Consider the following 27,279-nt stretch of genomic DNA (forward strand, 5'->3'; position numbering starts at 1 on the left):
TGTGGCTGGTTAGGTTGCTTTATTTGCAGACTCAAGTTTGCTACATAAATCCACTGCATGGTCCAACACACGTATACTTGGCATAAAAGAAAGGACAATACAAAAATACAACTCTTGATAATAAATGAAACTGCCTTCAGCTCATGCCAGTTTATCCCAGTGGGAATGCCCATGTTTAAGATCAAAATAGGAGGGAATTTGAAATGAGGAGGTATGGAGGCCTCAGCCAGTGCCATTGCCTCTGTAAGATCCTGGGTTTTTCTTGGCTGTATGTTCATTTTTTCCACCTTCAGACCTGGTCACTTCCTCCTCTATGAAGGGGAAGAGAACCTCCCCAGGTTATGGAAGAACCTACAGAAGGAGCTGGGGCAGGGATTACACACAGTCAGAATCAAGTATAGACTTGGAATCCCACTTCCTTAGGGCACATCCAGCCTAGGCTATCGGCCTCTGGATGCCTCTGAAGAGAGGGTTAAGAAACTTGGGGTGGATCTATCTCTGGGAGAGGGTAAGACAGACACAAGGAGAGACTGAAGATGTTCTCTGTGGTCCCTCTTCAGCAGATTCCAGAAATGTCCCACTGATACCAGCTTCTATCTTCCCATCCCTGGTCCCTCCCCAGGCTTGAGCCCACCAAGATCCTTGGCTGTAAGAGCTCAGATTCCAGGTCTCTGAGGGAAGTCAGAACTGGTGCCGGTCCACTCCAGGAAATCTAAAGGGCTAGCATTTCTGAAAGGTGGGCAGGTCCCTGGAGTAGCAAGACGCTCTTCTGGTCCTTGGTGTATTCCCCAGGCAGAAGCTTAACATGACTGGGTGGGAAGCTTCAGGAGAGATGAGCCCTGTAACCAGTCTTCTAGGACCGAACAAGAGACAACATGTAGCCAGTGGGCCATCCCGTCACTCTCCAGGTGGGTGAGGGGGAACACTTGGGCAGAAGGGTGGAGATGGAGGACCAAGGAGGCAAGACAAGCCCAGGGTCTTTTCCTCTCTTTGTCACAGGGGCTACTTAAACCACAGTGGAGCTTCACCCCACCCTTTGGGCTGAAAGATGCCAGAGAATTCATCTCTTGTATTTGTTTTGCTGCATCTAAGACCTTGGGGTGAATGTCACGCTCTTCTCAAAGACTGCCAGGCACTCGTCTGTGTATGTGGCAAACACTATCAGCAGTCCTATGACCTTAGTTAGCCTCAGTGTCTTGGACCAGAGCAGTCACGGAGACCCTGCATTTTAACCACGGGCACACATACACATACAGAGCCCCAGACTTCTGGGTCTTGTATACTTGGGGGCAGATAGCAACAGAAGTTGAATTGGGAGGGATCTGTCGGTTGAACACACTGCTTTAGGCCTCTGACCTGACACTTGAACTTCAGTGCTGACTTTAAAGGATCATAGACATCACCCGCCAGAGCCCCATGGAGCTCTAGGATTTGCTGTGCATTAGAGCTGGGGCTTGGAGAATCCGCTCAAATCTCCCTGCCGGTGAAAACTGTGAGTTGCCTGGATCTGGGGTCTCTCCTCTGCTTGTCCTTCCCCCACTGTCCCTGCCACACACACTCTCAGGGCCTCAACCCCTCCCCACATTCCCTCTCCCCATCCAACCTCCACGGGGTGGGGCTCAAGTGGTAAGGATGAAACACACCTTCCTGCGTCATCTTCTCAGGTAACACCAGTGCATTTGGACAAGGGTCACCTCTGGCATTGGAAGGCCCCGGCAGGTGAGCACCTGGGTACCTGCCTCCTCTCCCAGGCCCCTCTCTCCACGTCCTCACACTCTGTCCCCCCACGAGCTTCTCTGAAAACCTCCTGGAGGTGAGTCTTCTTCCCACCAGCAGCCCAGCCGATGGCAGATGACCCCCCACATGCTTTCGGGGCTTATCCCCACATTCAGCTAGCAGCCCTGTTGGACTTGGCAGTCACACCAGGCTCCCTGGAAACCAGAGAGGTCCTGTTATGGCCCAGACCTAGGGGCCCACGGCCCCACCCACCGTCCCCTCCAGCAGCAAGAGGCAGCTGCCTTGGCCAAAAGGGCAGCAGCCATGGAGCAGGCTCAGGCCTCGCCTCGTCCCGCACGTGGGTGATGGGGTGACCCGGCTAGGACAGCCCACCTGGGGGGGACCCTCCCACTCCAGGTGGGTGGGGGGTCTGGAAGGCCGGGTGGAGCCTTGTCAGGACCTCGGGATCCTCGCTCTTCCCGGAGGCCTCGGGGGCACCCAGCGGGTAGGCCTCCCGGGCCCGGCCGGTCCTGGCGCAGGTGAGGAAGGCCAGGCAGGCCCCGCGGAGGCGGGCCAGGTCCCTGTGCGTGGTCTCGCTGACGAAGCAGTAGAGCACGGGGTCGGCCACGCAGTTGAAGCTGGTGAGGAGCAGGGAGAAGTGGTAGGCATTGAAGATGCCCTTGGCGAAGTCGCAGCTGGACTCCCAGAGACTGCGCACCAGCAGCAGCGCGTGGTAGGGCAGGAAGCAGGCCAGGAAGATGACCACGGTGCTGAGCACTAGCCGCTGGATCTGGTCCTTGCGGCTCTTCTGGGTCCCGTGGCTGCGGCGCACGGCCCGCAGGATGCCCCGGTAGGAGGCCAGCAGCAGGCAGATGGGGAAGAGGAAGCCCACCAGGAAGCGGTAGTAGTTGATGCCGCGCTGGCGCGGCTGGAGCGGATAATGCTCGAAGCAGACGCGGTGCCGGTCGGCGTCTTCCACCACCTCCTCGTGCATGAGGAAGTAGATGCTGGTCAGCAGCTCCTTGGCCCAGATGAGCGCACTGACGCCCATGGCGGCCTTCAAGGTGCGGAACTGGTGGAAGCGGAAGGGGTGGGCCACGGCCAGGTAGCGGTCGATGGAGATGCAGCAGAGGAAGCCCACGCTGATGTAGATGTTCTCATAGAGCAGGATCCCGCACACCTGGCAGGACAGGTCGTCATGGGACCAGTGGTCGTGCTGCAGCACGTACTGCAGCCAGAAGGGGAGGGAGCAGATGTAGAAGAGGTCGGCCACCGTCAGGTTGCACAGGTACACGCCCAGCTCGTTCCGGGCCTTGATCTGCAGGTAGCCGTAGTAGAGGGACAGGCAGTTGGCCGGAAAGCCCACCACCAGCACCATGACGTAGACCACCGGGGCCAGCGTCTGGTGGATGGTGTGGTCAATGTCACAGTTCATCGAGGCGTTGTCTGCCGTGACGTTCCCCATCTTCGGGCCTGCTGGGGCCTCACCCCCCATATGCTCAGGAATACGCCAGTCTCTCTGTGGCCATCTTATTTCTAGGATGTGGTTCAAGCTGCAGTGAAGGCTTGGCCTCACTGGTGATGCGTAAGCCCCTAAAAGTCAAAGGCAGAAAGGCTTAGGATAATAGAAGCTAACATTTATATACCACCTACCATGTGCCAGGCATTGCTCTAAGTGCCTCACTTAATTTTTTTCCCTAATGATTATCTTGATGCACACAGTTTTAACATCAATTCTTTTGATATTTTTTGCTTGTTCTGAAAAGGACACATTCATCCAAATTCCATTCAAGCATTTTTTTTCCTACTTCTCTTTAAGATAGGCGATATTGTCATTTCTGTGCAAAGCAAAACACAACACATACTTTGTTTAATGAGGAGCTATTTGGGCATCATATGCAGATAAAGAGTAAACCTTAGGACAGTATAACCTAGACAGTGCTTGAAATAACAGTCATCCTACTTGAGCTTAAATAATGGTGACAGAACAAGCATTAGCCAGGCAGAGAAAAAAGAAACTCAAGCTGACAGCTCATTCATGTCGCTGAATCCATCGCTCATTGCAGAGCAGAAGGCAGTCGAGTGGTCGTGCTTGTGCCTTTCATATTGGTGTAGTGCCTCAAAATTTAGAAAATGACCCAGCCCACGAACTCCAACTCAACTGCACTGAATATACAGAATGCACAGACCAAGACACCGACATGCGATTTCTGTCTCCCCATCCCCTTCCCTGGCCTCCTGTCCCTTATTTATTTTCCTGGTCCCTCAGTCCAGCAAGCAAGGCCTGGAGCTCTTGTGAACACCATCCCATCTCCCATCCCGAGCTGGCTCTCCAAGGTAAAGATCAAATTCAACCCACAAAACAGCACGGGCCCCAGACACTCTCTTCTGCCAACATTCAGCACCATCCACATTTTTCCTTCTTGCTCACAGGAATTTACCAGATCAGTCAACACTGAGGCCACAGCCTGTCCTGGGAGCTTCTTCAGACGGCACAAAAGAGACCCAACTTTGTTCACATCCTGCTGGGCAGTGACAGACTTTATTTTCTTGGGCTCCCAAATTACTACAGATAGTGACAGCAGCCATGAAATGAAAAGACGCTGGCTCCTTGGAAGAAAAGCTATGACCAGCCTAGACAGCATATTAAAAAGCAGAGACACTACTTTCTGACAAAGGTCAGTCTAGTCAAAGCTGTGGTTTTTCCAGTAGTCATGTATGGTTGTGAGAGTTGAGTCAAAAAGACAGCTGAGAGCTGAAGAATTGAGGCTTTTGAACTGTGGTGTTGGAGGAGACTCTTGAGAGTCCCTTGGACTGCAGGGAGATCAAACCAGTCAATCTGAAAGGAAATCAGTCCTGAAGAGTCATAGGAAGGACTGATGCTAAAGCTGAAGCTCCAATACTTTGGTCACCTGATGTGAAGAACTGACTCATTGGAAAAGACCCTGATGCTAGGAAAGATTGAAGGCAGGAAGAGAACAGAACGACAGAGGATGAGATGTTTGGATGGCATCACCGATGCGAGGGACATGAGTTTGAGCAAGCTCTGAGAGTTGGTGATGGACAGGGAAGCCTGGAGTACTGCAGTCCATGGGGTCACAAAGAGTTGGACACAACTGAGCAACTGAACTGAACTACTGTGCTCTGGCAAGAAAACAGGCCAAGCTTCCCACAGAGCACTGATATTTCTCCTCCACGGAATCAGGAACCCAGTACAGGGCACAAGGCACCGAGACATGAGCACCAGGCGAGGGTCAGCAGCTCACAGGCTGTGCAAGTCTTTACCCTTCCTCAGCTTCAGTTTCCTCATCTATAAAATGGGGATAAAGACACTTGCCCTCAGGGTCAATATCAGTTCAGTTCAATTCAGTAGCTCAGTCATGTCCGACTGTGACCCCATGAATCGCAGCACGCCAGGCCTCCCTGTCCATCACCAACTCCCAGAGTTCACTGAGACTCACATCCATCGAGTCAGTGATGTCATCCAGCCATCTCATCCTCTGTCGTCCCCTTCTCCTCCTGCCCCCAATCCCTCCCAGCATCAGAGTCTTTTCCAATGAGTCAGCCCTTTGCATGAGGTGGCCAAAGTAGTGCAGTTTCAGCTTTAGCATCATTCCTTCCAAAGAAATCCCAGAATCAGGGCCACATAAAATATGTCAAATGGCATGCCATTCTTTCTCCAGAGGCAAAGAAGCAGAATAAAAGATGATAGTCTGACTTGCAGTAGTGAAAAGTTCATATTGTTGAGAATTTAATTAAGAAAGTGCTATTGCTGGGCTTCCCTAGTGGTCCAGTGGTTGAGAAACTGCCTGCCAATGCATGGGGCACGAGTTCAATCTATGTCTGGGACGATCCCACAGGCTGCAGGGCAACCAAGCCCTTGCGCCACAACTACTGAGCCTGCGCCCTAGAGCCCATTCTCCACAACGAGAGAAGTCACCGCGGTGAGAAGCCCATGCACCGCAATGAAGAGCAGCCCCCGCTTGCTGCAACTAGAGAAAGCCCGAGCACAGCAACTAAGACCCAGGGCAACCCAAAAACCAAAGAGTTAAAAAAGAGGATAAAAGAAAATCCTGTTGCTACATATACAAATGCATTTGAACAAGAGAGAATAAAAAATTTTTGCTGTAGGCCTACCTTACAGATTGGGCTTCCCTGGTGGCTCAGCTGGTAAAGAATCTGCCTGCAATGTGGGAGACCTGGGTTCAATCCCTGGGTTGGGAAGATCCCCTGGGAAGAAGGCTACCCATTCCAGTAGTCTGGCCTGAAGAATTCCTTGGACTGTAGAGTCCATGCGGTCACAAAGAGTCAGACATGATGACGGAGCGACTTTCACTTTTCCTTTTAGATTAATATACCAAAATGAAAAGCCTGAGCAGTTCTATCGATTTAAGACTCCTGGCTCAGATGAAAAACCTCACTGTGTCTAAATCAACCTTGTTCATAATCATCCTCCCAAGGAGATTTTATAGACATTTTTTTTTTTTTCCTAATCACCTGCCCCCATGGAATGTTAATATCCTTAGATGTATAGAATATCTGTTTATGCACCATGGCCTTCTGGAGGGTGCCAAATCACTGTATTATTATATCTAAGATTATTTTCACCCCACCCTCTGAGAATGTATGGTCTATATGGCTGCAAATTCCAAGTGAACGGAGTCTGCATTAAGTTGTAGTTTTAGCAGATCAGTCTTGCCCTTTGCTCTCTCTTCACCATACATAGTCAAGCTGGGACTCATGGACCAGGAGGGAAACCCCTGCCACAATTGACAATGTCTCATCACCCTCCCTCCTGTGGGCTCCTAACTGACCCTGTGGGCACTGGAGCCAGGGCTCAGCCTGAAAACTGACAGAGCCTGCTAGGGAGGGTCCCAGAGATATCCCAGCCCAGCAGTTCCAGTCCTGGGGCTCATGGTAAACTTGAGGGGTTCCCCTGAAATCACATGCTCCATCTTGTAAATATTTAAGTATGTGCATTTTTCCTGGAAAAGGGTCCCGTGGCTTTCATGAGTCTCTAAAACAGGTGAGAGATGGGTCCAACCCAAAGCTGCACCCTCTTACCTGGATTCCCTGTGGCTCTCCCCATGGCCAAGCCACCCCCACTCCTGTGCTTAGTCGTGCTTGACTATTTGCAATCCCATGGACTGTAGCCCACCAGGCTTCACTGTTCTTGGGGACTCTCCAGGCAAGAACACTGGAATGGGTTGCCATGCCCTCCTCCAGGGGATCTTCCCAACCCAGGGATCGAACCCAGGTCTCCTGCATTGAAGGTGGATTCTTTACTGTCTGAGCCACCAGGGAAGATCAAGAATACTGGAGTGGGTAGCCTTTCCCTTCTCCAGGGGATCTTCCTGACCCAGGAATAGAACCCAGGTCTCCCGCATTAAAGGCAGATTCTTTACCAGCTGAGCTACGAGGGAAGCCAAATCCCAGCGTTCTCATTTTTCCCTGACCATTATTCCCCAGGGCAGCCACAGTGATCTTTCCAAAATCCAAACCGCATCCTCCTCTTCCTTGTTTAAAACCCACTGAGACAGTTTCACAGCGAGTTATCACACCCCCAGAAAAACCCCCAAACTCCTACAAGGCCCAATGTGACCCGACCCCAGCTCCTCCTACCTTCCTGCCACCAACATGTTGGCCAGCTTTCTGTGCCCTGGTCACCTGGCCTTGCTCCATTTGCTCCAGGAGTGCCGCCCCCTGCCAACCCCTCCCCTCCGCCTCCAGGGCAGGGCTGGTTCCCTTTGTGAGGCCCTCCCTGACCATCCCACTGGACTGGCCCCCTCCCCCAGCACCATCACTCCTTCCTATGTGCCGGCTCTGCAGAGTTTCCATCAGTATCTGAGATTTGTTTGTTTACTTGTCTGCTTGTTGCTGATCTGTCTCCTCCATGAGGATGTATTTGGTTGGCTAAAAAGTTCATTTGGTTTTTTCCATAAGATGGTACAAAAACACCCGAATGAACTTTATGGCCAATTCAATAAATTCCAAGAGGGCCGTGTGTACCTTGAACAGTGCCTGGTACATCACAGGCGCTCCTGAGGACTTCTGGAATGAATAAGTGGGTGCCACCTCCCCACCTTACAGATGAGGAAACTGAGGTTCAAAAGGGGAAGTGACGAGCCCAAAGCCAGCCTGACGAAGGAAGTATGGGCATTAGAATCCAGGTTTTCTTGTTCTAAGCCCCACCTCCCCGCCACAACCAGTCCCCACCTGGCCTTGGCCCCAAGCTCTCAGTCTCTGAAGATGAGGACTCCGGGAGGGCCCACCTCTCCAACCTTTCCAGGATATAGGCCTGGGTTTCAGTGATGGTGGTGGAGGGAGGTGCTTCTTGGTGCCATTTTCAGTTGTGGTTTAATATACATGACGGGAGCTTCCCTGGTGGCTCAGACAGTAAAGAACCTGTCTGCAATGCAGGAGACCGAGGCTCAATCCCCTGGATGGGGAAGATCCCTGGAGAAGCGAATGGCTACCCACTCCAGTATTCTTGCCTGGAGAATTCCATGAACAGAGGAGCCTGTAGGGCTACAGACCATGGGTGGCAAAGAGTTGGACATCACTGAGTGACTAATACTTTCACTTTCATACATAATATAAAATTTACCTTCTTAACATTTTTAATGTACAATTCAGTGGTAATTAAGTACACTTAAACTGTCATGCAACCATAACCACCATCCACCTCCAGAACTTTTTCAGTTTCCCCAGCTGAAAATCTGTTCCCACTAAAAACTAACTCCCCATCCTCCATTCACCCAGGCCATGGCAAATACCAGTCCATGGCAAACACCAGTCCACTGTCTGCCTCTGTGAATTTGACCACTCTAGATACCTTATGTACTTCCCTGGTGGCTCAGACAGTAAGCTGAGTGATATAGCATTTGTCTTTTTGTGTCTTATTTCACTTAGCATCATGTCCTCAAGGTGCATCCATGTTGTAGAATGTTATCAGAAGCTCCTTCCTTTTTAAGGCATAATAATAGTCCATCATACATATATACTGCATTTTATTTTTCCATTTGTCAATGGACATTTGGGTGACTTCTACCTTCTGGCAATCATGAATAGCGCTGCTCTGAGCATGTCAGGTCAGGAAGCAACAGTTAGAACTGGACATGGAACGACAGACTGGTTTCAAATAGGAAAAGGAGTACGTCAAGGCTGTATATTGTCACCCTGCTTACTTAACTTCTATGCAGAGTACATCATGAGAAACGCTCGGCTGGAAGAAGCACAAGCTGGAATCAAGATTGCCGGGAGAAATATCAATAACCTCAGATATGCAGATGACACCACCCTTATGGCAGAAAGTGAAGAGGAACTAAAAAGCCTCTTGATGAAAGTGAAAGTGGAGAGTGAAAAAGTTGGCTTAAAGCTCAACATTCAGAAAACTAGGATCATGGCATCTGGTCCCATCACTTCATGGCAAATAGATGGGGAAACAGTGGAAACAGTGTCAGACTTTATTTTTGGGGGCTCCAAAATCACAGCAGATGGTGATTGCAGCCATGAAATTAAAAGACGCTTACTCCTTGGAAGGAAAGTTATGACTAACTTAGACAGCATATTGAAAAGCAGATATATTACTTTGCCAACAAAGGTCCATCTAGTCAAGGCTATGGTTTTTCCAGTGGTTATGTATGGATGTGAGAGTTGGACTGTAAAGAAAGCTGAGTGCCGAAGAATTGATGCTTTTGAACTGTGGTACTGGAGAAGACTCTTGAGAGTCCCTTGGACTGCAAGCAGATCCAACCAGTCCATCCTAAAGAAGACCAGTCCTGGGTGTTCATTGGAAGGACTGATGCTAAAGCTGAAACTCCAATACTCTGGCCACCTCATGCGAAGATTTGACTCAATGGAAAAGACTGATGCTGGGAGGGATTGGGGGCAGGAGGAGAAGGGGACCACAGAGGATGAGATGGCTGGATGGCATCACCAACTCGATGCACATGAGTTTGGGTGAGCTCCTGGAGTTGGTGATGGACAGGGAGGCCTGGCGTGCTGCGATTCATGGGGTCGCAAAGAGTCGGCCACGACTGAGCGACTGAACTGAACTAAACATGGGTATACTACTTGAGTCCCTGCTTTCAGTTTTTTTGGGTATAGATCCAGAAGTGGAAACACTGGATCATATGGTAGTTCTATTTTTAATTTTTTGAGGAACTGCATTCTGTTTTTCCACAGTGGCTACACCATTTTACATTCCCACCGACAGTGCAGGGATATTTTCTTGTTTTTTGCTTTTCGTGTTTTGGTTTATATGTTTTCATGGCGAGATTTGGGGCGAAGGGGAAGCTGAGGACTGTGACCTCTGAACCTTGCACAGTCCCATGAGTCAAAATTTGGCCTCACTCCTCCTCTTCTTGCCAGCTCTGCTGTCCCTGAATCCCAGGCCCACACCTGAGGGTCCAAATGGTTCATGTGGCTCAAACGTGAGGAAGTCCCTGAGCGGTCCCCAGGGACACCAGCCCGGGACGTCCATGTCTCTGAATTTATCTGAGGTTCTCCACAGTCCACACAAAATTACCCTCAGGAAGATAAAAATTCATTTATCAGCACAGGCTCCCAGGCACCCACAAAAATGGGCAAAAGAAACCAAGTGAAAACACGTCCTGTCTGGTCTCAGGAATTTGTTGAGAGTCACCTGGCTGAAGCCTACTGTTTGCAGGTGGTGAGTGTATGCATGTGTGGGACAGGCTGGGGTGAGCATTGATAAGTTCCTATTTCCTAGGACAACAACAAGCAACTTCTGGCAACCAAAGTCAGAAATATTCAAGTCTGCAGAGCAAAGAAGAAACAGATGATGCTTAAGTGAAAGCACCTCCTATGTCCACTTTGGAGCCAAAAGAGGTTTGGGGGGATTCTAGAGAAGTCGTTCTTAAACTTAGGTGCGCCTGAGTCACCTGGAGGATTTGTTGAAACAGATCAGAGCCCCACCTTCATAGTTCCTGACTCAGTGGGTCAGAGGCAGGGCTCGAGAACCTGCAACCACCCACCAGATGATGCTGGTGCTGCAGGGCCATGGACCACACTCCGAGAAGCAAAGCATCCACAGGTCTAGAGGCTCTGGGGTTTCACTCCTGGCCGAGTGTCATCCATGAGTTCCCAGGTCAAAGGACAGAACAGCTGGAAGGGGAACTTAAGACCCAGCAGAACTCGATGGGCAGAACCAGGATGCAGCCCTTGGGAGGTCAGCAGCCTGACTCAGGCTCTCAAGACAAGTGAGTGCGTCTCTTTGGTACTCACACTTGGTATTTGCCAGATCTCCCACAGTTGACACAGCATTTCACATCTGCCCTCCTGTCCCCCCATTTTAGGGATGAGGAAACTGAGGCCCAGAGGGATACAGTGGCTTGTCCCTGGTACCTCCTGGTTTCATTCCACAAGTATCTCTGGAGCATCAGTTCACGGCCCCAGACTGGACATGGGGGACTTAGAGATAAAGAAGAAGAAATGGCTCCCACCCTCAGGAAGCCTCTGATCTTGAAAGGCAGGAACAAGTCAGCACCACTCAGGGTCATGTGTGGCGGGAGCTGGGGGCATCCCTCCCACTCACATTTAAAGCTGACTTGTTCTTTTCACTACATACACACACACACACACACACACACACACACACACACACACTCTGCACCTCCTCCATGGTTTCGAACCCCCAACAATGATGACTCCCATATGTCCTCCCCACCCCAGGGGGGAAGTCTTACAGAACCAGCTTCCTCCTGCCACACAGGGCATGCTCAGTGAGGCTGCCCTGCTCCCTCTGTTTCCCCTACCAGTCTGTTCTTGGAGGTAGCATCTCCACCTGCCCAGTCTCTTGTGTTGGATGGCTGTGTGGGTTGGTTGATCTTTATCTTCATCCACAGCATCCACTCAATTACTCAGTTCTACTGTTTCCAAATCTTAAATATTTCCCACATCCGTCTCCTACTCTTTAGCTCCCTCCCCAGTGCCCCAGATTGGCTTGGTCAAGCCTTCCTCCCCAGAATCAATGCATGGTCTCCTGTGGGATTCCCTGTCTTCATCTCACCATCGTCAAAGCCATCTTCTAAAACACAAATCTAAGCCAATCACTCCTGCTTCAAAGCCTTCAATGGCTCTCCAATCATCCATCCACTCACCGACCACAGCAGATACTTACTGAGTGTCTATTATATGGAAGGCACCGCACTAGACACTGGCCCCTGGGGTAGCTCACATTGCTTTTAGTCTTATGGGAGATGGGAGAAGAAAAGAGAGGATTAGCTCCTAGGGAGAGTACAAGACATTAAGTTCTGAGTTCATAGGAGGTGACTTAGCCAGAAAAGCCTTTCTAAGCAGCATGATAGTCTAAGTTCAGGAGAAGAGAGAGGGGCAGCCAGGGAAGAAAGGAGTTTCTGCCTGTGGAAACAATACATTCAACAGGCCAAAGGCCAGATAGAGAGAGAGCAAGCACCTGTAAGGAACTGAATGTGAGGAGGGTGTGACCAGAGAGGGGACAACAAGAAGTTACAGAAATGTTACCGAGTCCATACTGGCTCTGCTCGCCGCACGACAGGCCAATAAATTGGAGATGAGGTGTAGAGACAAGGAGGACGACTTTATTCAGAGATCTGGCTGACTGAGAAGATGGCAGACTAATGTCTCTAAACAACCATCTAGTCGGGGCATGGATGCCAGTTTTTTTTTTATAGAACCAGAGAGAGAAGGGCTGAGGAACTCAAGTCAGAAGGCAGAATAGAGAGGGAGAGACAGTAAGAAAGTAAAAAAAAATGGGTCTTCAGTCTTGCAAAACATCTCCGGGAAGGGGTGTGTCAATCTCTTCTTTCCTGCAGCCTTCACAGGTGGGCAAGGTCAGATTATCTGTGAGCTGCAAAGGCACTCACAGTCAGGCAGAGGGACAGGGTCCTCTGAGGCAGGCCATTATGTATGATGATAATAACAAAAGCAATGAAAAGCAAGTCAAAGAAACAGTTCCATCATGGAGTCAGAATTAGCTTCTCCCTGGAACAGGAACTGCTGACTAATTAGAAGGAGCTGAGGACAGTCAGGGACAAATCTGAGATGTATCTCAGTGCTTGGTCCTCATATTATTTGTTAAAATGGATGGATGCACGGAGAGGTAGGTGGGTTGGGTGGATGGACAGAGGAGTAGGTGGATGAATAAGATGGGTAAATAGAAGGATAAGGGGGTAGATGGACAGATGGGTGAGTAAATGGGTGGAGAGATGGGTGGGTGCATGGATGGATGGGTAGAGGGTTTTGAGGTCAGGTGCTGGGACGGACGATGGAAATATCATTAACTCATTAACGGAAACAGAAAAGTGAGAGGGAGGAATCATTATGGCCTCCTCTTCAGGCTGTGGCATCTGTTTAAGTGACCTGAGCTGGTTGCAGAGGATCCTGCTTTGTCACCCAGGCCTCATCACAGCCAGCTCTCCCTTCTGCCACTCCCAAAGGAAAGGTACCCCTCCATGGAAATTGCATTTTGCCAGGAGTGTCCCCTCTCTACCTGTACTCCACAGAAAGCCTGCTCCCCAAAATCAAAGGCACAGTGGGTGCATGGTGTTCTGTAAATAGGAACATGTGGCTGGGACAGATGGACCAGGCCATGCTAGGGAAGAGCCCTCCACATGCCAGGAACATTGCTGCACATTCATTCTCTCTCTCACCAGCACCCATTTTCCAGATGAAAAAACTGAGGCTGCTCAAGATTCTAAATCCATGTGGGGCCCTGCAGAGCTTGCAGGCACGAAAGCCTTTTTTTGTCTCCCTCTTTCTTGTAGGCCAGCCTCCAGCCTCCATGATCTTCCCTTAGGTCCGAAGGGCATATTTGAACAGTTGCTAATCAAGAGAGGGGCAGCTGAGAAACCACCTGAGGCAAGATTATACGGGAGGAGAGAAGCTCATCAATAGGAGACTGACCACCCGAGATGAAGTTAAGGGAGTGAAGGCAGGAGAAGAAGGGGACAACAGAGGATGAGACGGTTGGAAGGCATCACCGGCTCAATGGACATGAGTTTGAGTAAACTCTGGGAGATGGTGCAGGACAGGAAAGCCTGGCGTGTTGCAGTTCATGGTGTTGCAGAGAGTCGGACACAACTGAGCGACTGAATGAATGAACAATGACAACAGGCCCTGCTCATACCTAATCTTATCAGAGACCTCACCCTTGAACCACTAATGAAAAACCCTTCATCAAATCCTCTGGGGCTGCGACACATAGTTTTTCAAGGTGAGAGCCCCCAGTGACCCTCTTTGGCAGAGTAATACAGTTATCCGTTTGTGTGTTGTGGTAGTCACTCAGTCGTGTCTAACTCTTTGTGACCCCATGGACTGTAGCCCGCCAGGCTCCTCTAACCGTGGGATTTTTCAGGCAAGAATACTGGAGTGGATCGCCATTGCCTTCTCCAGGGGATCTTCCTGTCTCAGGAATCGAACCCAGGTCTCTTGCATTGCAGGCAGATGACTTACTGTCTGAGCCACCAGGGAAGCCCTTTCTCCTTTTCTACTTCATCCAAAACTCTGTCTCCAAGATTCAATTCAGCACCAGTGTATACAGAAGTTGAGCTTTCAGCAATAATTATGTGATGTAAGCCAGGGCTTCCCTGGTGGCTCAGAGGTAAAGAATCCACCTGCAATGCAGGACATGCAGATTCAATCCCTGGGGTGGGAAAATACCCTGGAGGAGGAAATGGCAACCCACTCCAGGATTCTTGCCTGGAAAATGCCATGGACAGAGGAGCCTGGTGGGCTATAGTCCATGGGGTGGCAAAGAGTCGAACTCAGCTTAGCAACTAAACAACAACAACAAATGATGCAAGCCAGGTTTTGAGCTCAGATTGGTCCACACTTTCCTTTACACCACACTTTCTGATCATCACAGTTGTTACAGAGCAACCACCCCCCACTTCCAGGCTTTGCCAGGCTCCAGTTCCCCCAGATGCCACCAGGAGGCCAACAGGCTTGGGCCTGGGCCAGCTCCACCCCCACCACCCTCCCCAACCCCCACCGCACCTGGCATGCCAACCATCTTCTCACCACTCAAGGAAAAGAACCTACTGTGTGACCAAGGCTTGGATCCCCAAGGTGGAGGAGGGGATTGGGACAAAGAATCAAAACACAGAGCCGCTGTGTCTGCCTCATGTTACCATTCAGCTAAGAAACTGAGGGGCTTCCCTGGTGGCTCAGTGGTTAAAAACAAAAAAACCCCGCCTGCCAATGTAGGTTCGATTCCTGGGTTGGGAAGAGTCCCTGGAGAAGGAAATGGCACCCCACTCCAGTATTCTTGCCTGGGAAATCCCACGGACAGAGGAACCTGGCGGGCTACAGTCCATGGGGTCACAAAAGAATCAAATACCTCTTAGTGACTAAAGAACAACAAGAAACTGAGACACTACGTGTGAAGCAACCCAACACCTAAGAGCAAACCTTCAGACAAATGCCCATCAGCATAGAGGCCTCCAAGGACTTGAACATCCAAGAGCAGTTAAATCCCCAAAGGCAGGAAGGGCCTCTGACTCGAGCTGGGAGCCCCATGCGCGTTCCAGGCCAAAAGTGCTGAGCTGGTGCCTAAACAGCGGTCGAATCTGTCACCCGTCTCTTCTGAGTGGTGGCTTGATGGCACACACACAGTCACTCATGGGCTGGGCAGCTCTGCTCAGGGACCCACCAGCACAGCGAGCTGGGGGATTTCCTGCATGCCCAGCTTCCCTTCCCTTTGGCTGGTCAAACTTCCACACGCTTTAAACACTTCCTAAAAGTGCCCTTTTCAGAGGTCGTTGAAGTCGCCTTCTGGGACAGGAGTAGAATCAGACTGCATTTTCCCCTTAGTCCCCAGCTTTTCCCTAAATAGCCTCACTCCAGCAAAAGCAAGGAGACAACCTCACTTCTAAAGCCCTCGTCACTGTTTCAACATTCAATTCCATCGGGAGCTCACAAAGGCACAGTGAGTCGGTGGGGCTGGCGCTGTGAACCTATTTCACAGAACCTGAAGCCCAGAGAGGCTAAGCTAGTTGCTCACGTCCATACAGTAAGTTGGGTGGATCTGAATCCAGAGCCCAGACCACTGGGCACCAACCCGCTGCCTTTGAGCTCTTTCCATCATAAATCACAGCAAGGAATGCACTTGACACATAGAGACACCAGAGACACATGGACCCAGAGCAGTACTTACCTTAACACTTGTGATGCACTCGGATCATTTCTACTCTATTTTGTTTTTCTAAGGGTCGTGAGCTGATAAATCGATTTTCTGACCTGCTCTTCTGTCAGGATCCCACCCCTGTCTGCCCAGGCTCCAGACCCTAGGAAGGGGACGGTCTCGCTGCTGCCAGGTGGGGAGGAGCAGACAGCGAGGCAGGGAGCCGCAGCCTCGGGAGATCTGGGTCCTCTCAGACTCTGCGGTCCCGCCGGAGCCCAGCGGTCAAACCTCCACCAGCCGGCTTCCTCCGGCGCGTGCTGAGGAAGGACCCCGCAGCCAGGACCCAAGCTCCCCCTCCAGCGATTTCCCGAAGGCCACGCCCCCGACAGGCCACGCCCCCTAGCTCAGTCTCGAAAATCCCAGCGGGAGGCTCTGCCCATTCCCGAGCTGAGGCAGGATCATGTGAACTCAGAGCTGGTGTCAGGCTGGGTGGCTGTGAGGAAAGCTCGCCCACCACAGGATGAAGGCGGCGGGACAGGCGCCCTGAGCCTGCCTTCCATACACCCCAGACATAGTGGGCGACCTTGCCGAGAATGCTAAAGCCTCCATTAGGGGCAGGGACCCCAAGGACTTGGGGGGATTCAGGAGGAGCCCGGTGTGCTAATTGTACCCACCTTTGAGCACCTGCAAGACACCAGGAGATTCAGGATGCTGAACCCCTGAGCCAGAGGTCTTGACTTGAGCCAGACAGGCTGACGCTCAGATAACTAGAAAGTATCACAGACCTACCTTCCAACGCAGGAGACTGGGCTTCAATCCCTGGGTTGGGAAGATCCCTTGGAGGAGGAAATGGCAACCCACTCCAGTATTCTTGCCCGGAAAATCCCATGGACAGAGGAGCCTGGTGGGCTACAGTCCATGGGGTCGCAAAGAGTCGGACAGGATGGAACGATGAAACAACCACCACAGACACAAGAGAGAGAGGACAGCAGACACGGCGGAGGAAGCTGACTGTTTCCACTCCACCCCCAGGCTGTCACCCTACAGTAGCCAGCATCTGGGTCAGTGGGGCACAACTACATGAGCAAAAAACTGGGCAGCTTATAACAAATAACACCACTGCCCGGGCCCCACCCCAGATGAATTAAATCATATTTTCTGGAGGTGAGGTACCAGCCTCAGTGTTTTTAAAAGCTCTCTGGGTGGTTCCAGGGGACAGTGAGGAGGAGAAGCACTGAGGTGGGAGCGAGGGGGGTGGGGGAGGGGTGGGTAACTTGTTCTGCAGAGCAACAGAAGGAGGGCATTGGAGGAAGCCTCTGGGTTGTGAGTAAGGTGGACATCAATGTTTTGTTTTTGATATTTATTTATTTGGCTGTGCTAGGCTTCCCTGGTGGCTCAGATGGTAAAGAATCTACCTGCAGTGCAGGAGACCAGGGTTCGATCCCTGGGTCGGGAAGATCCCTGGAGAAGGGAATGGCTACTCACTCCAGTATTCTTGCCTGGAGAATTCCACGGACAGAGGAGCCTGGCGGGCTACAGTCCATGGGGTCCCAAAGAGTCTGACATGACTAAGCAACTAGCACTTCACTTCAGATCTTAGCTGCAGCATTCAAGATCTTCAGTCTTCATGGTGGCATGTGGGATATTTAGTTGTGGCATGCAGAGTCCAGTGCCCTGACTAGGGATTGAACCCGGGCCCTGACTCACTGGAAAAGACCCTGATGCTTGGAAAGATTGAGGGCAGGAGGAAAAGGGGACGACAGAGGATGAGATGGTTGGATGGCATCACCGACTCAATGGACATGAGTTTGAGCAGACTTCGGGAGATTAGTGAAGGACAGGGAAGTCTGCAGGTGTGCTGCAGTCCATGGGATCACAAAGAGTTGGACATGACTTAGCAACTGAAAAACAACCCTGCATTGAGGGCCCAGAGTTTTATCTACTGGTCCACCAGGGAAGTCTCGAACATTCATGTTTTTAAACAGCGTGGCCCTGAGCAGGGAGCAAGCATGGGGCTCTGGCTTCATGGGGTCTTCTGGCTCTCAAGACCATTTCCTGAACTCCCTCAGCCCAGCAGAGCTAACAGGATCCATGGAGGTGACCTAGCCCAGTCTCTTCCCTTTACAGATGGGGAAACTCAGGCCCAAAGGGGCAAAGGCTCTAGATACGTCTTACTAAGTGATAGAGCCATGATTCTCCGAATGGTCTGCTGTGCTGTTTCAGTTTAACCTCCTCTCTCCATGGTGTCTCCTTGGAAGCTGATTGCAAGAACATTGCTGGAGCCAGAAAACCAATGTCCACTATGGGTGGGGGGCGTCGGGGGGCACTGAGGATGTGCATTCTCTATTTTGTTGGGTGATTTGTGATTTCATCTTCTCTAGGAAGTGAACTGGTACAGTCCTGCTGGGAGGCTGTACTGGTAGGGGGCCCAGCAAAAATGCCCCTCAGTGGGGCCTGGGCCTCCAAGCAAATGCTCCTCCTCTGTCCAGTACAGCAGAAGCCTTGTCACAGAGCAGCAGTGTGTGTGGACACAGAGTGGAGAAGTCTGTGGGCTCTTCCTGATGCCATATGAAAGGACAGGTGGGGAAGGAGTGCAGGATTGACCTAAGGGTGAAAGTCTGGCTGCCCCCAGGGCACACCCAGCAAAGAGAGCACCCCTGACTCTTTACAGGGTGGCCCAGCTTAACAGGATGCACACACACAGGCTGTCTATACCATCAGCATCCATACCTGCAGGACCATTGATGGCAGTGGGTACCCCGCTTTTGCCAGGGACCCCCCCCCCCACCTCCCTTCCTATTGGGCCTTTGGAACTGCAGATGGAGAGATGACACTGACTTCAGATCAGGGAGCCCAGATCCTCTGTGAAATGGCCGCTCAGGAAGACAAAAAAGAACCTGTGTGTATTCTACTTTGGTGCTGATGTTTTTTAAATATAAAACAGGAAGGAAGGACTAGAAACCACAATGACATCAAGCACCAAGCAGTGGCCTGATGCATCCTACAGACTCCATCGTAACCTCAGTCCCCCTGCAACTTCTCCAAGTAAACCTACAACCAAGTAAATGCAGTGAGCTTGTGATTAAAATACAACCTCAGGAGAAGACCACCTCTCCCCATTCAGACTTCTCTCCTTAAGCCCAAAGTGGGCAGAATGTCAGAGCTGCCACTGATGAGAGGCGGGCATCTGGTGAGGGGTGAGAATGCCTGAGTCCTCTGGGATGCTAGGGCTGCCTCTGTGGCTCTTTCCTGCCTAGAAAGACATAAGGGCCGAAATTGGGCCTGTCACCTGAAATCATTTGCTCATTCTGCTCTTCCAGCCCCATGAGAGCAGTCATGAAGCACTGTAGACCCACTGGGATGACAGCCCTGGAAACCTGGATGAGCCCCGTGCTGTGCTGTGCTTAGTCGCTCAGTCGTGTTCGACTCTTTGTGACCCCAGGGATTGTAGCCCGCCAGGCTCCTCTGTCCATGGGGATTCTCCAGGCAAGAATACTGGAGTGGGTTGTCATGCCCTCCTCCAAGGGATCTTCCCAAGCCAGGGATCAAGCCCAGGTTTCCCGCATTGCAGATGGATTCTTTACCATCTGAGTCACCAGGGATACCCAGGATAAGCCCTGGGCATCCCTATTGTGTCCTCAGCATAAACACCTGCTTCATGAACCTAGAGGCTTGGAAGGGCTGGTGGACTTTCCTGGGCTGCTCTAGAGGTCACCAAGAGGGCCACAGGGCCCCAGACCACAAGGCCTTTGGGCATCTACTGCCGACCCCCTAGAGGTCCAGACAGCTGGGGAGTCATCAGAGGGAGGGTTCTGGAGTGGGCCCTGAGCTGGTGACAGAATGCAAGTTCCTCCAGCACATGACAGTCACACAGTGCCGGGGTCCAGCCCCGGTGGATCCAGGGAATTCGAAGCGGGGATGGTGTCGGTGAGGACCAGGAAACAATTGCTTAATTAAACGTTAATTAAGGATATAAAGAGTAATAGAATAAGGATAGCTCAGTGAGAAAATTTAGTGGAGAAAAGAGGCTGAATAATTCAGGCAGAAGGTGAGAGATAATGGGGGAAGGGGTCGAGTCATGAAGTAAGCCAGGCTTTCTTCCTGTAAACTTATCATATGCAAAAGTTTAGGTGATTTGCATCATCTTCTGGCCCAGAGGCCTGTTAACATTTTAAGACCGTTTCTTCAGAAAACTTATTTTTCTCTAAAGGTGATTAGTCAGGCGCCATCCTCCAAAAACATTAGATAAAGTTGCATTCCTACAGGGCAAAAGTGTGGTGGGCTATAACAAGAAAAAAAACTAACTCAAGGGTCCAAGGTTACAAACATTAAAGCTACTACTTACATTCCTATACACCAATTATATTAATCAATACACTGCCAGGGACACAATAGGTAAGGGATATGGAAACTTAGCAGCAAACATTGGCCCAACAAGTGAAAAACCCTTCACCAATACAATTTCTAAGCAATCTTTTAACTGCTCAAAAGAATCTGTATTTAGACAGTTTAGAACATCTCATGCCTCTCACGGTTGGGAGGCTCTGAACAATCACATGTGGCCCGAAGAACCTATTCAGGAGAGAGATGGTGGTGGGGGACAGCCCCCGTAAAGTCAGAGGTGTAGGTGAGAACACAAAGCAGTAAAGTAGACAGACTCTGGTTTTGGGGGGTTGATGCTCAAGAATTTCCAGGGGGACTCCTGAGGCTCCATCCTGCCTTTGCGTATGCCGAGCCTCCTTCCTCATGACCTTTGCCATGGGCGGAGTTCCTCACGCTGGCTCCCAGCAACACGGAGCAGTTAAGAACAGAAACTCTGGGCCAGACTGTGGAGGTTAAGTCCCCGTGCTGCTACTGTCTGACTATGTGACCTTGAGAAACTCCATTCCTGGATGACCAGCTGGCACTTGTGAGAATCAAAGATGAGGTCCAGCAAGTGCCTGGCACTTAGTAGGTCAATGGTAGTGAGGATGCAGTGATGATGAGAATGGTGGTGGTGATGGCGATGGCCCCACTCCCTCGAGCTGGAAGGTCCTGCCCCTCCATCTGAGTCTCTCTAGAGAGGGTGAAGGATGGGCAGGCCAGCCTGGTAGGATGCTTGTCATAATGTGTACCGTATTCCCCACAGGTACCCTACTGATATGGGGCTAGTTGGGGTGAAGGTCTTGGAGGCTCCCCAAGGGCTCCAAAAAACAGAAGAACTCTCTATCATGAGATATCTGCTGTTTGACTGCAGGGATGACTTGTGCACTGAAAACTGGTCTTGGCCTTCCCAGCCTCACACTGCAGCACACACCTACATCAGAGGAGCTGATGCAAGGCTTCACACTGCTGCAAGTTCCAAGTGGCCAGGTATGAATTAGGATGGCTTCAAGGACCAAGAGAAGGACAAGGAGAGAACCTCCCGTAGTGCCTGGCTCTGCTGCCCTCCCTCATGGGGTCAGAAAAGAGGCGGGAGCAACTCAGGATCAGGGAGCACAGGAAGTGCCATTTTGGGAGCACGTGCTGAGTGCCTTCCAAATGTCTCCCGTTTTAAGCTTCACCTCAACTCTCTTCGATAGGCAAGGCAACTGAGACTCAGAGGGGGCCAGCATCTTGCCCAGGGTCACACAGCAGGCTAAACACAGAGTGGTTTGACTCCAAAGACAGGGCTCTAGACTAGCTTCCTGTTGCTGCTGAAACAAATTACCACAAACTTAGCTTAAGACAACACACGTTTCTTACAGTCTGGTGGTCAAAAGTGGGTCTTAAAAAAAATAAAGAGGGCTTCCCTGTTGGCTCAGTGGTGAAGAATCTGCCTGCAGGAGACATCAGTTTGATCCCTAGTCTGGGAGAATCCCACATATCTTGGAGCCACTAAGCCCATGAGCCACAGCTACTAAACTCTAGAGCCCAGGAGCCACAACTACTGAAGCCCGAGCACTCTAGAGCCCATGCTCTGCAACAAGAGAAGCTACTGCAATAAGAAGCCCCCACACCACAACTGGAGAGTGGCCCGCACAGCAACTGAAGGCCCAGCACAGCCAAAAAGACATAAATAAAATTATTCAAAAAATAAAAAAAGTTGGGACTTTCCTGGTGGTCCAGTGGTCCATTTTCCAAGACTTCGTGCTTGGAAAATGCAGGGGAACTAAGGTCCCACATATTGCGAGGTGTGGTCCAAAAAAAAAAAAAAAAAAAGTGGGTCTCGCTGGGCTAAAATCCAAGTGTCAGCAGGCCTGCCTTTCTCCTGGAGGGTATGGGGGAAAACCCACTTCCTTGCCTTTTCCAGCTTCTAAAGGCTTCTGGCATCCCTTGGCCTGTGCCCCCTTCCGCTTTCAAAGCCAGCAGTGGCAGGCTGAGTCCACTGTCATCGCACCACACTGACCTCTGCTCCCATCTTCACATCTCCTTCTCTGCCCCCCCAGCCCCCTCTTCCTATTAAGGACCCTGTGATCGCACTGGGCCCACCTAGATAATCCAGGAAAATCTCCCTATCTGAAGGTCAGCTGATTAGCAACCTTAACTCCACCTGCTGCCTTAATGTCCTTTTACCATGTAAAGTAACATATTCACGGACTTCAGGGACCAGGAACTGAACATCATTTGGGGGCCATTATTCTGTCTACAACAACCCCCATGTTGTACCTAAGGCCCTGTGAGCAGCACTTCTCAAATGTCACTAAGTCTCGTCTGACTCTTTGTGACTCCATGAACTGTAGCCCACCAGGCTCCTCTGTCCATGGGGTTTCCCAGCCAAGAATACTGGAGTGGGTTGCCATTTCCTGCTGTAGGGGATCTTCCCCACCTGCATTGGCAAGCAGGTTCTTTACCACTGAGCCACCAGGGAAGCCCCCCTGACCCCGCCCCAAGAAGCTGCACTTTGAGCAATTCCCTTGGGTTTTCCTGACACACACCAATTTGAGAACCGCTGTTTTAAGGGTGACTCAAATGCCACTTCCTCCACATAGCCCTCCCTGACACCCACGGGATGAGCAAACCTCCATCCCCATCCCATCCCACGGCATTAACCAGAGCCTTCCTTGGGTTCTTTTCATCCCTCCCTGGCCAGCTTGCCCTTTGGAGTGGAGATGCCTGGGTGTTTGATCACTCTGGCTGCCAGGGAGCTAGGACCAGAGCTCCTCATACAGACAGAAGGTGGCCTGTGAGATCTGAATGATAAATGGACACGGGACAAGGGCACTGGTGTGGGTGGTTACGTGCTCTGAACTTACCACAACGTGCAAGGCACTGCTTCCATAAGGTGCCTTGATAACGCCGCACAGCAACCCTGCCAGGAAATTATTACTATCCCACTGAAGAGACCTAGGATCACCCGGCTGGCAATGGGCAGCGCTGGGATTCAAGTCAAGGTTTGAATTAATTGTATTTTAATAATTCCCCAGGCAGTGCATGGGAATTTGTATGACTATGTCTTATGCCCATCTCTCCCTCCAGACAGCAAGCTCCGTGAAAAGGGAGGAGCTGGGTCTATTTTGTTTTCTATCGGAGAGGAGGTGGTTTGGTCCAAAATAAAGAAAAGAAAGTGAAGTTGCTCAGCTGTGTCCAACTCTTTGCTACTCCACGGTCTGTAGCCTACCAGGCTCCTCCATCCATGGGATTTTCCAGGTGAGAATACCTGAGTGGGTAGCCACTTCCTTCTCCAGGGGATCTTCCCAACCCAGGGATTGAGCCCGGGTCTCCGCATTGTAGGCAGATGCTTTACTGTCTGAGCCACCAGGGAAGTCCAAAAGGCAGAACAAAAATGTGTTGAACGTTTGAATGAATCTAAACTCCGTTTCTTTCTGCAGTCCGCCTGGAAGACCAGCGTGGCTAAAACTGAAGTTAGGAGCTAGCAAACTGGGGAAGGCAGTCAGGATATGGGATGGGGCAGCAGGAAGGTTGGTTTTGACTCCTGGGGCGTGTGTGTGGGTTGGTGTGTGAAATGCATTACAACAGAAACCCGAAAGACAGACTCTGGTCTCTCTTTGGAGAATCTGTGGTCTGTCTGAGAAGGTTTGAGCTGTCTGGGCCATCCTTCCCGTTCTGAGGCCAGAGCACAAACCACAGGCCACAAGGTTGCCATGACAACCCTCCCCGCACCTGCCTCTCCCACCAGCTTCCTGCCTTTAGCCCCAGAGTGCTCCAACCCATCAATTAATAACCTAATAATGTCTGACAACAATCACTCCAAACACCCAGGCAGCAACCCTCTTGAGAAACAGACTTCTCTAGAGAGCAAGAGCTACAAAGATGCTCCTTACAGTCAGCCAGAGCCACCTGCTAAAATCTAGTTTTCTGAATTCAAATGACTCTCTCTCTGGCTTCTTCCTCTTGTTTTAAGGGCATGGGGTTGGCAGAGCTGATGACTGAAGCCTCAGAGGTTCCAGGGAAACAGACTCTAGAGAAGCTGCCATGCAGCATGCCTGCTCCCTCAGCCCAGAATCAGATCCAGAGAAACTGATCCTGACCAAATGGGCTCTGGGATAAGGCCCTAGCCATGGATGGTTGTATCCCTGCTGGTCTTCTCCTAGGAGAAGCCTATGTCTTCTGCAAAGATTAATTAATTTGTCACCATGGCACTCAGAAAAAACAACAAAACAAAGGAAAGACTTTCAAGTTGTGGTAGACTCAAGACGGTTAGAAATTATGTGATATTCTTCTTATGGAGAGATATGTCAGTCCCCTCCCCTTGAATCTAGGTGGGCTCTGTGACTAGTGACCAATAAAATGATCCAGAAGCCACACTGTATCAGCTTCTGAGTTCAAGTCTAAAGAGACTGGGGGCTCCCTCTTCCTGTCTCTTGGGATAGTAGCTCTTGAAACCTAGGTGCCATGCTGTGAGAAAACCCAAGTAGGCTCAGAGAGGCCCACTGAGAGGAACCTAGACCCTGGGCAACAGACCCAGCTGACAGCCAGGATCAACTAGTTTACCATACAAGTGTGTGATTTTTGGAAGAAGACCCTCTATCCCCAGCTGGGCCATCTCAGCTGATGTTGCAAAGAGTAGAGATAAGCTATACCCACCAAGCTGTGACCAAATTGCAGATTCGTGAGCAAAACAGGTGAGTTATTTTAAGCCACTATCTTTTGAAGTGGTTTTTGATGTAACAAAACATCAATGGAACACGTCTTTTTTTTCCCCCTGCAAATCATGAAAGGGCTTTTTAGTGTGTGAGGTGGGCATAATAATCTCCATTTTTCCCATTAGATACTAAGGCTCAGTTTGCCAACAGAGGTCCTATAGTCAAAGCTGTGGTTTTTCCAGTAGTCATGTACGGATGTGAGAGTTGGACCATAAAGAAGGCTGAGGAGAAACTGATGCTTTTGAACTGTGGTGCTGGAGAAGACTCTTGAGTGTCCCTTGGACAGCAAGGAGATCAAACCAGTCGATCCTAAAGGAAATCAACCCTGAATATTCACTGGAAGGATTGATGCTGAAGCTGAAGCTCCAATAGTCTGGCCACCTGATGCAAAGAGCTGACTCAGGGAAAGACTGAGGTGAAAAGACCCTGATGCTGTGAAAGACTTAGGGCAGGAGGAGAAAGGGACGACAGAAGATGAGATGGTTGGACGGCATCACCAACTCGATGTACATGAGTTTCAGTGAGCTGTAGGAGATAGTGAAGGACAGGGAAGCCTGGTGCTGCAGTGCATGGGGCTGCAAAGAGTCGGACACGACTGAGAGACTGAACAACAACACTAAGGCTCAGAGAGCCAAGGTATCTTGTTTGAGACCAGCCCGATAGGAAGGATGAAACTGTTTTCCACTCTTTATTTGCTGTTAGATGAGTCTTCTTTCTCTACAATGTGTGCTGTACCCAGAAGGGTGCAATATAATAGTAATAACAAGAATACTCAGAGTATACAAGAATACTTCCTAGTGGTCCAGTGGTTAAGAATCTACCTTCCAATCAATGCAGGGGATATGGGTTTGACTCTTGGTCAGGGAATTAAGATCCCACATGCTGCAACTATTGAGCCGGTGCATGCTAGAGTCCACGCACCACAACCAGAGAGAAACCTGCATGCCCCAAGGAAGATCTCAAGGGCCACAACTAAGACCTGATGCAGCCAAATAAATAAATAAATATTTAAAAAGAAGAAGAAGAAGAATACTCAGAGCTAACATTTAGGGAGGACTGCAAAGCTTTCAAGGCAGGATCCTTACCTGCATGATCTCATGCTCTAGGAAGGATACTCTATTATCGTACCCATTTCACAGATGGTGCTACTGAGGCTTAAAAGGAGGGTATGTGACTTGTCCAAGGTAAGAGCTCTAAGTGGAAGAGCCCAGATTTGAACTCACAATGTCTCGTTCTGAAACTAGGCTCTTGTGGGCAGATAATTCTCATCTGTACAGTCTAAAGCATCCACACTGCTCCAGCCCTGCTTCCTCTGTTAGGCTCAGGAATTCTCTTCTCTCCTTCCTTCTTCTGGAAACTCATGTGCGTTGGTGAGCGTGGGGGGTGAAGCCAAACCCTAACCATATCATCTCAGCTTTGCAGAATTTTAAACCATTCCCGTATCTTTTTTTGTCCTCACAACCCTTCTGTGAAGTGGCAGCTAGTAGTCATCTCCAGTTTACAGAGGCCCAGCCACAGCAAGTGACCTTCCCAAAGCCACACAGCCTCTGGCTCCAAGTCAGTGCTCTCTCCTCGGTCCACCGCTAAACCCCAGAGAGCCTTCCCGCGTACTGCGCGGTTCTCCAGCTCCAGGACTAACTGGGCCGGCTTCACTGCAGACCGGGGCCCAGGTCAACCAGCCACCTGGCATTTATTCGGCCAATCGCGGGAAGGTTTTCCCCTTCCTCGGTGGCAGGGGGGCTTATTCTGGCCCCTATCCCGCCCTATGCTTGATGGAGCTGCCCATCGCGGAAGAGGAACCGCGCGTAGATTTGGGGCAAGGCAAGGAAAGCCTTTGTGAATCACCTGTGCCTTCCAGCTCTAGAAGGAAAAGGGTTAGCTGTCTGACTTTTTTTTTCGGGGGGAGGGGGAGGCGGCCGGGGAGGGCGGTAATTACCAGGTGGCCACGGAGCTAGCCCAGGGAGTGGCGGCAACCGCAGGCGGAGATATCCTGCCCGGCAGCCTCGCAGCTGCCGCGCCTGCCCGCCGCCGTCACGCACCCGCCGGGCCCCCGCTCTTGGGCTCCCCGCGCGCACTTGGGGCCCGGTTGCCCCCCACCCTCTCCGCGCGCTCGCGGGCCGCGCGGGGGGCGGCGCGGAGCTGGATGCCGGGAACCCTGGGCGGCCGCTGCCCGCACGCGAGCCGGCGACCCCACCGCGGTGGCGAGGAGAGGAAGGGCTCCTGGGATGGGGGCACGTACCTGCGCTGCGAGAGGCCGGGGGGCAGTCACCCGCGTCCCTCTTACAGTCGGCGCGCCGCCAGCGGGGTGGACACTGCGTCGGCGGCTGCTGATGGGGGTGGTCGCGGGAAGCCGGCGTCCTGCTTCCCGGCCAG

The 27,279-nt window shown here is 51.0% G+C and overlaps 1 protein-coding gene across 2 annotated transcripts; it reads right to left on the reverse strand.

Annotated features, from left to right (window-relative positions):
• GPR68 (G protein-coupled receptor 68) lies at nucleotides 1-27,279 on the reverse strand. 2 transcript variants are annotated; one of them, XM_055555528.1, is made up of 3 exons: nucleotides 27,146-27,279; nucleotides 2,110-3,309; nucleotides 1-850 (listed from the first exon to the last, which is right to left on the reverse strand). In XM_055555528.1, exons 2-3 carry the CDS (start codon nucleotides 3,209-3,211, stop codon nucleotides 801-803), a joined length of 1,152 nt encoding a protein of 383 aa, XP_055411503.1. In that variant the 5' UTR covers nucleotides 3,212-3,309; nucleotides 27,146-27,279; the 3' UTR covers nucleotides 1-800. The 2 variants fall into 2 exon arrangements, with proteins under 2 accessions (XP_055411503.1, XP_055411504.1); XM_055555529.1 differs by having other exon boundaries at nucleotides 1-3,309.

This window comes from Bubalus kerabau, chromosome 19, assembly GCF_029407905.1.
Source record: "Bubalus kerabau isolate K-KA32 ecotype Philippines breed swamp buffalo chromosome 19, PCC_UOA_SB_1v2, whole genome shotgun sequence".
Classification (NCBI taxonomy): domain Eukaryota; kingdom Metazoa; phylum Chordata; class Mammalia; order Artiodactyla; family Bovidae; genus Bubalus; species Bubalus kerabau.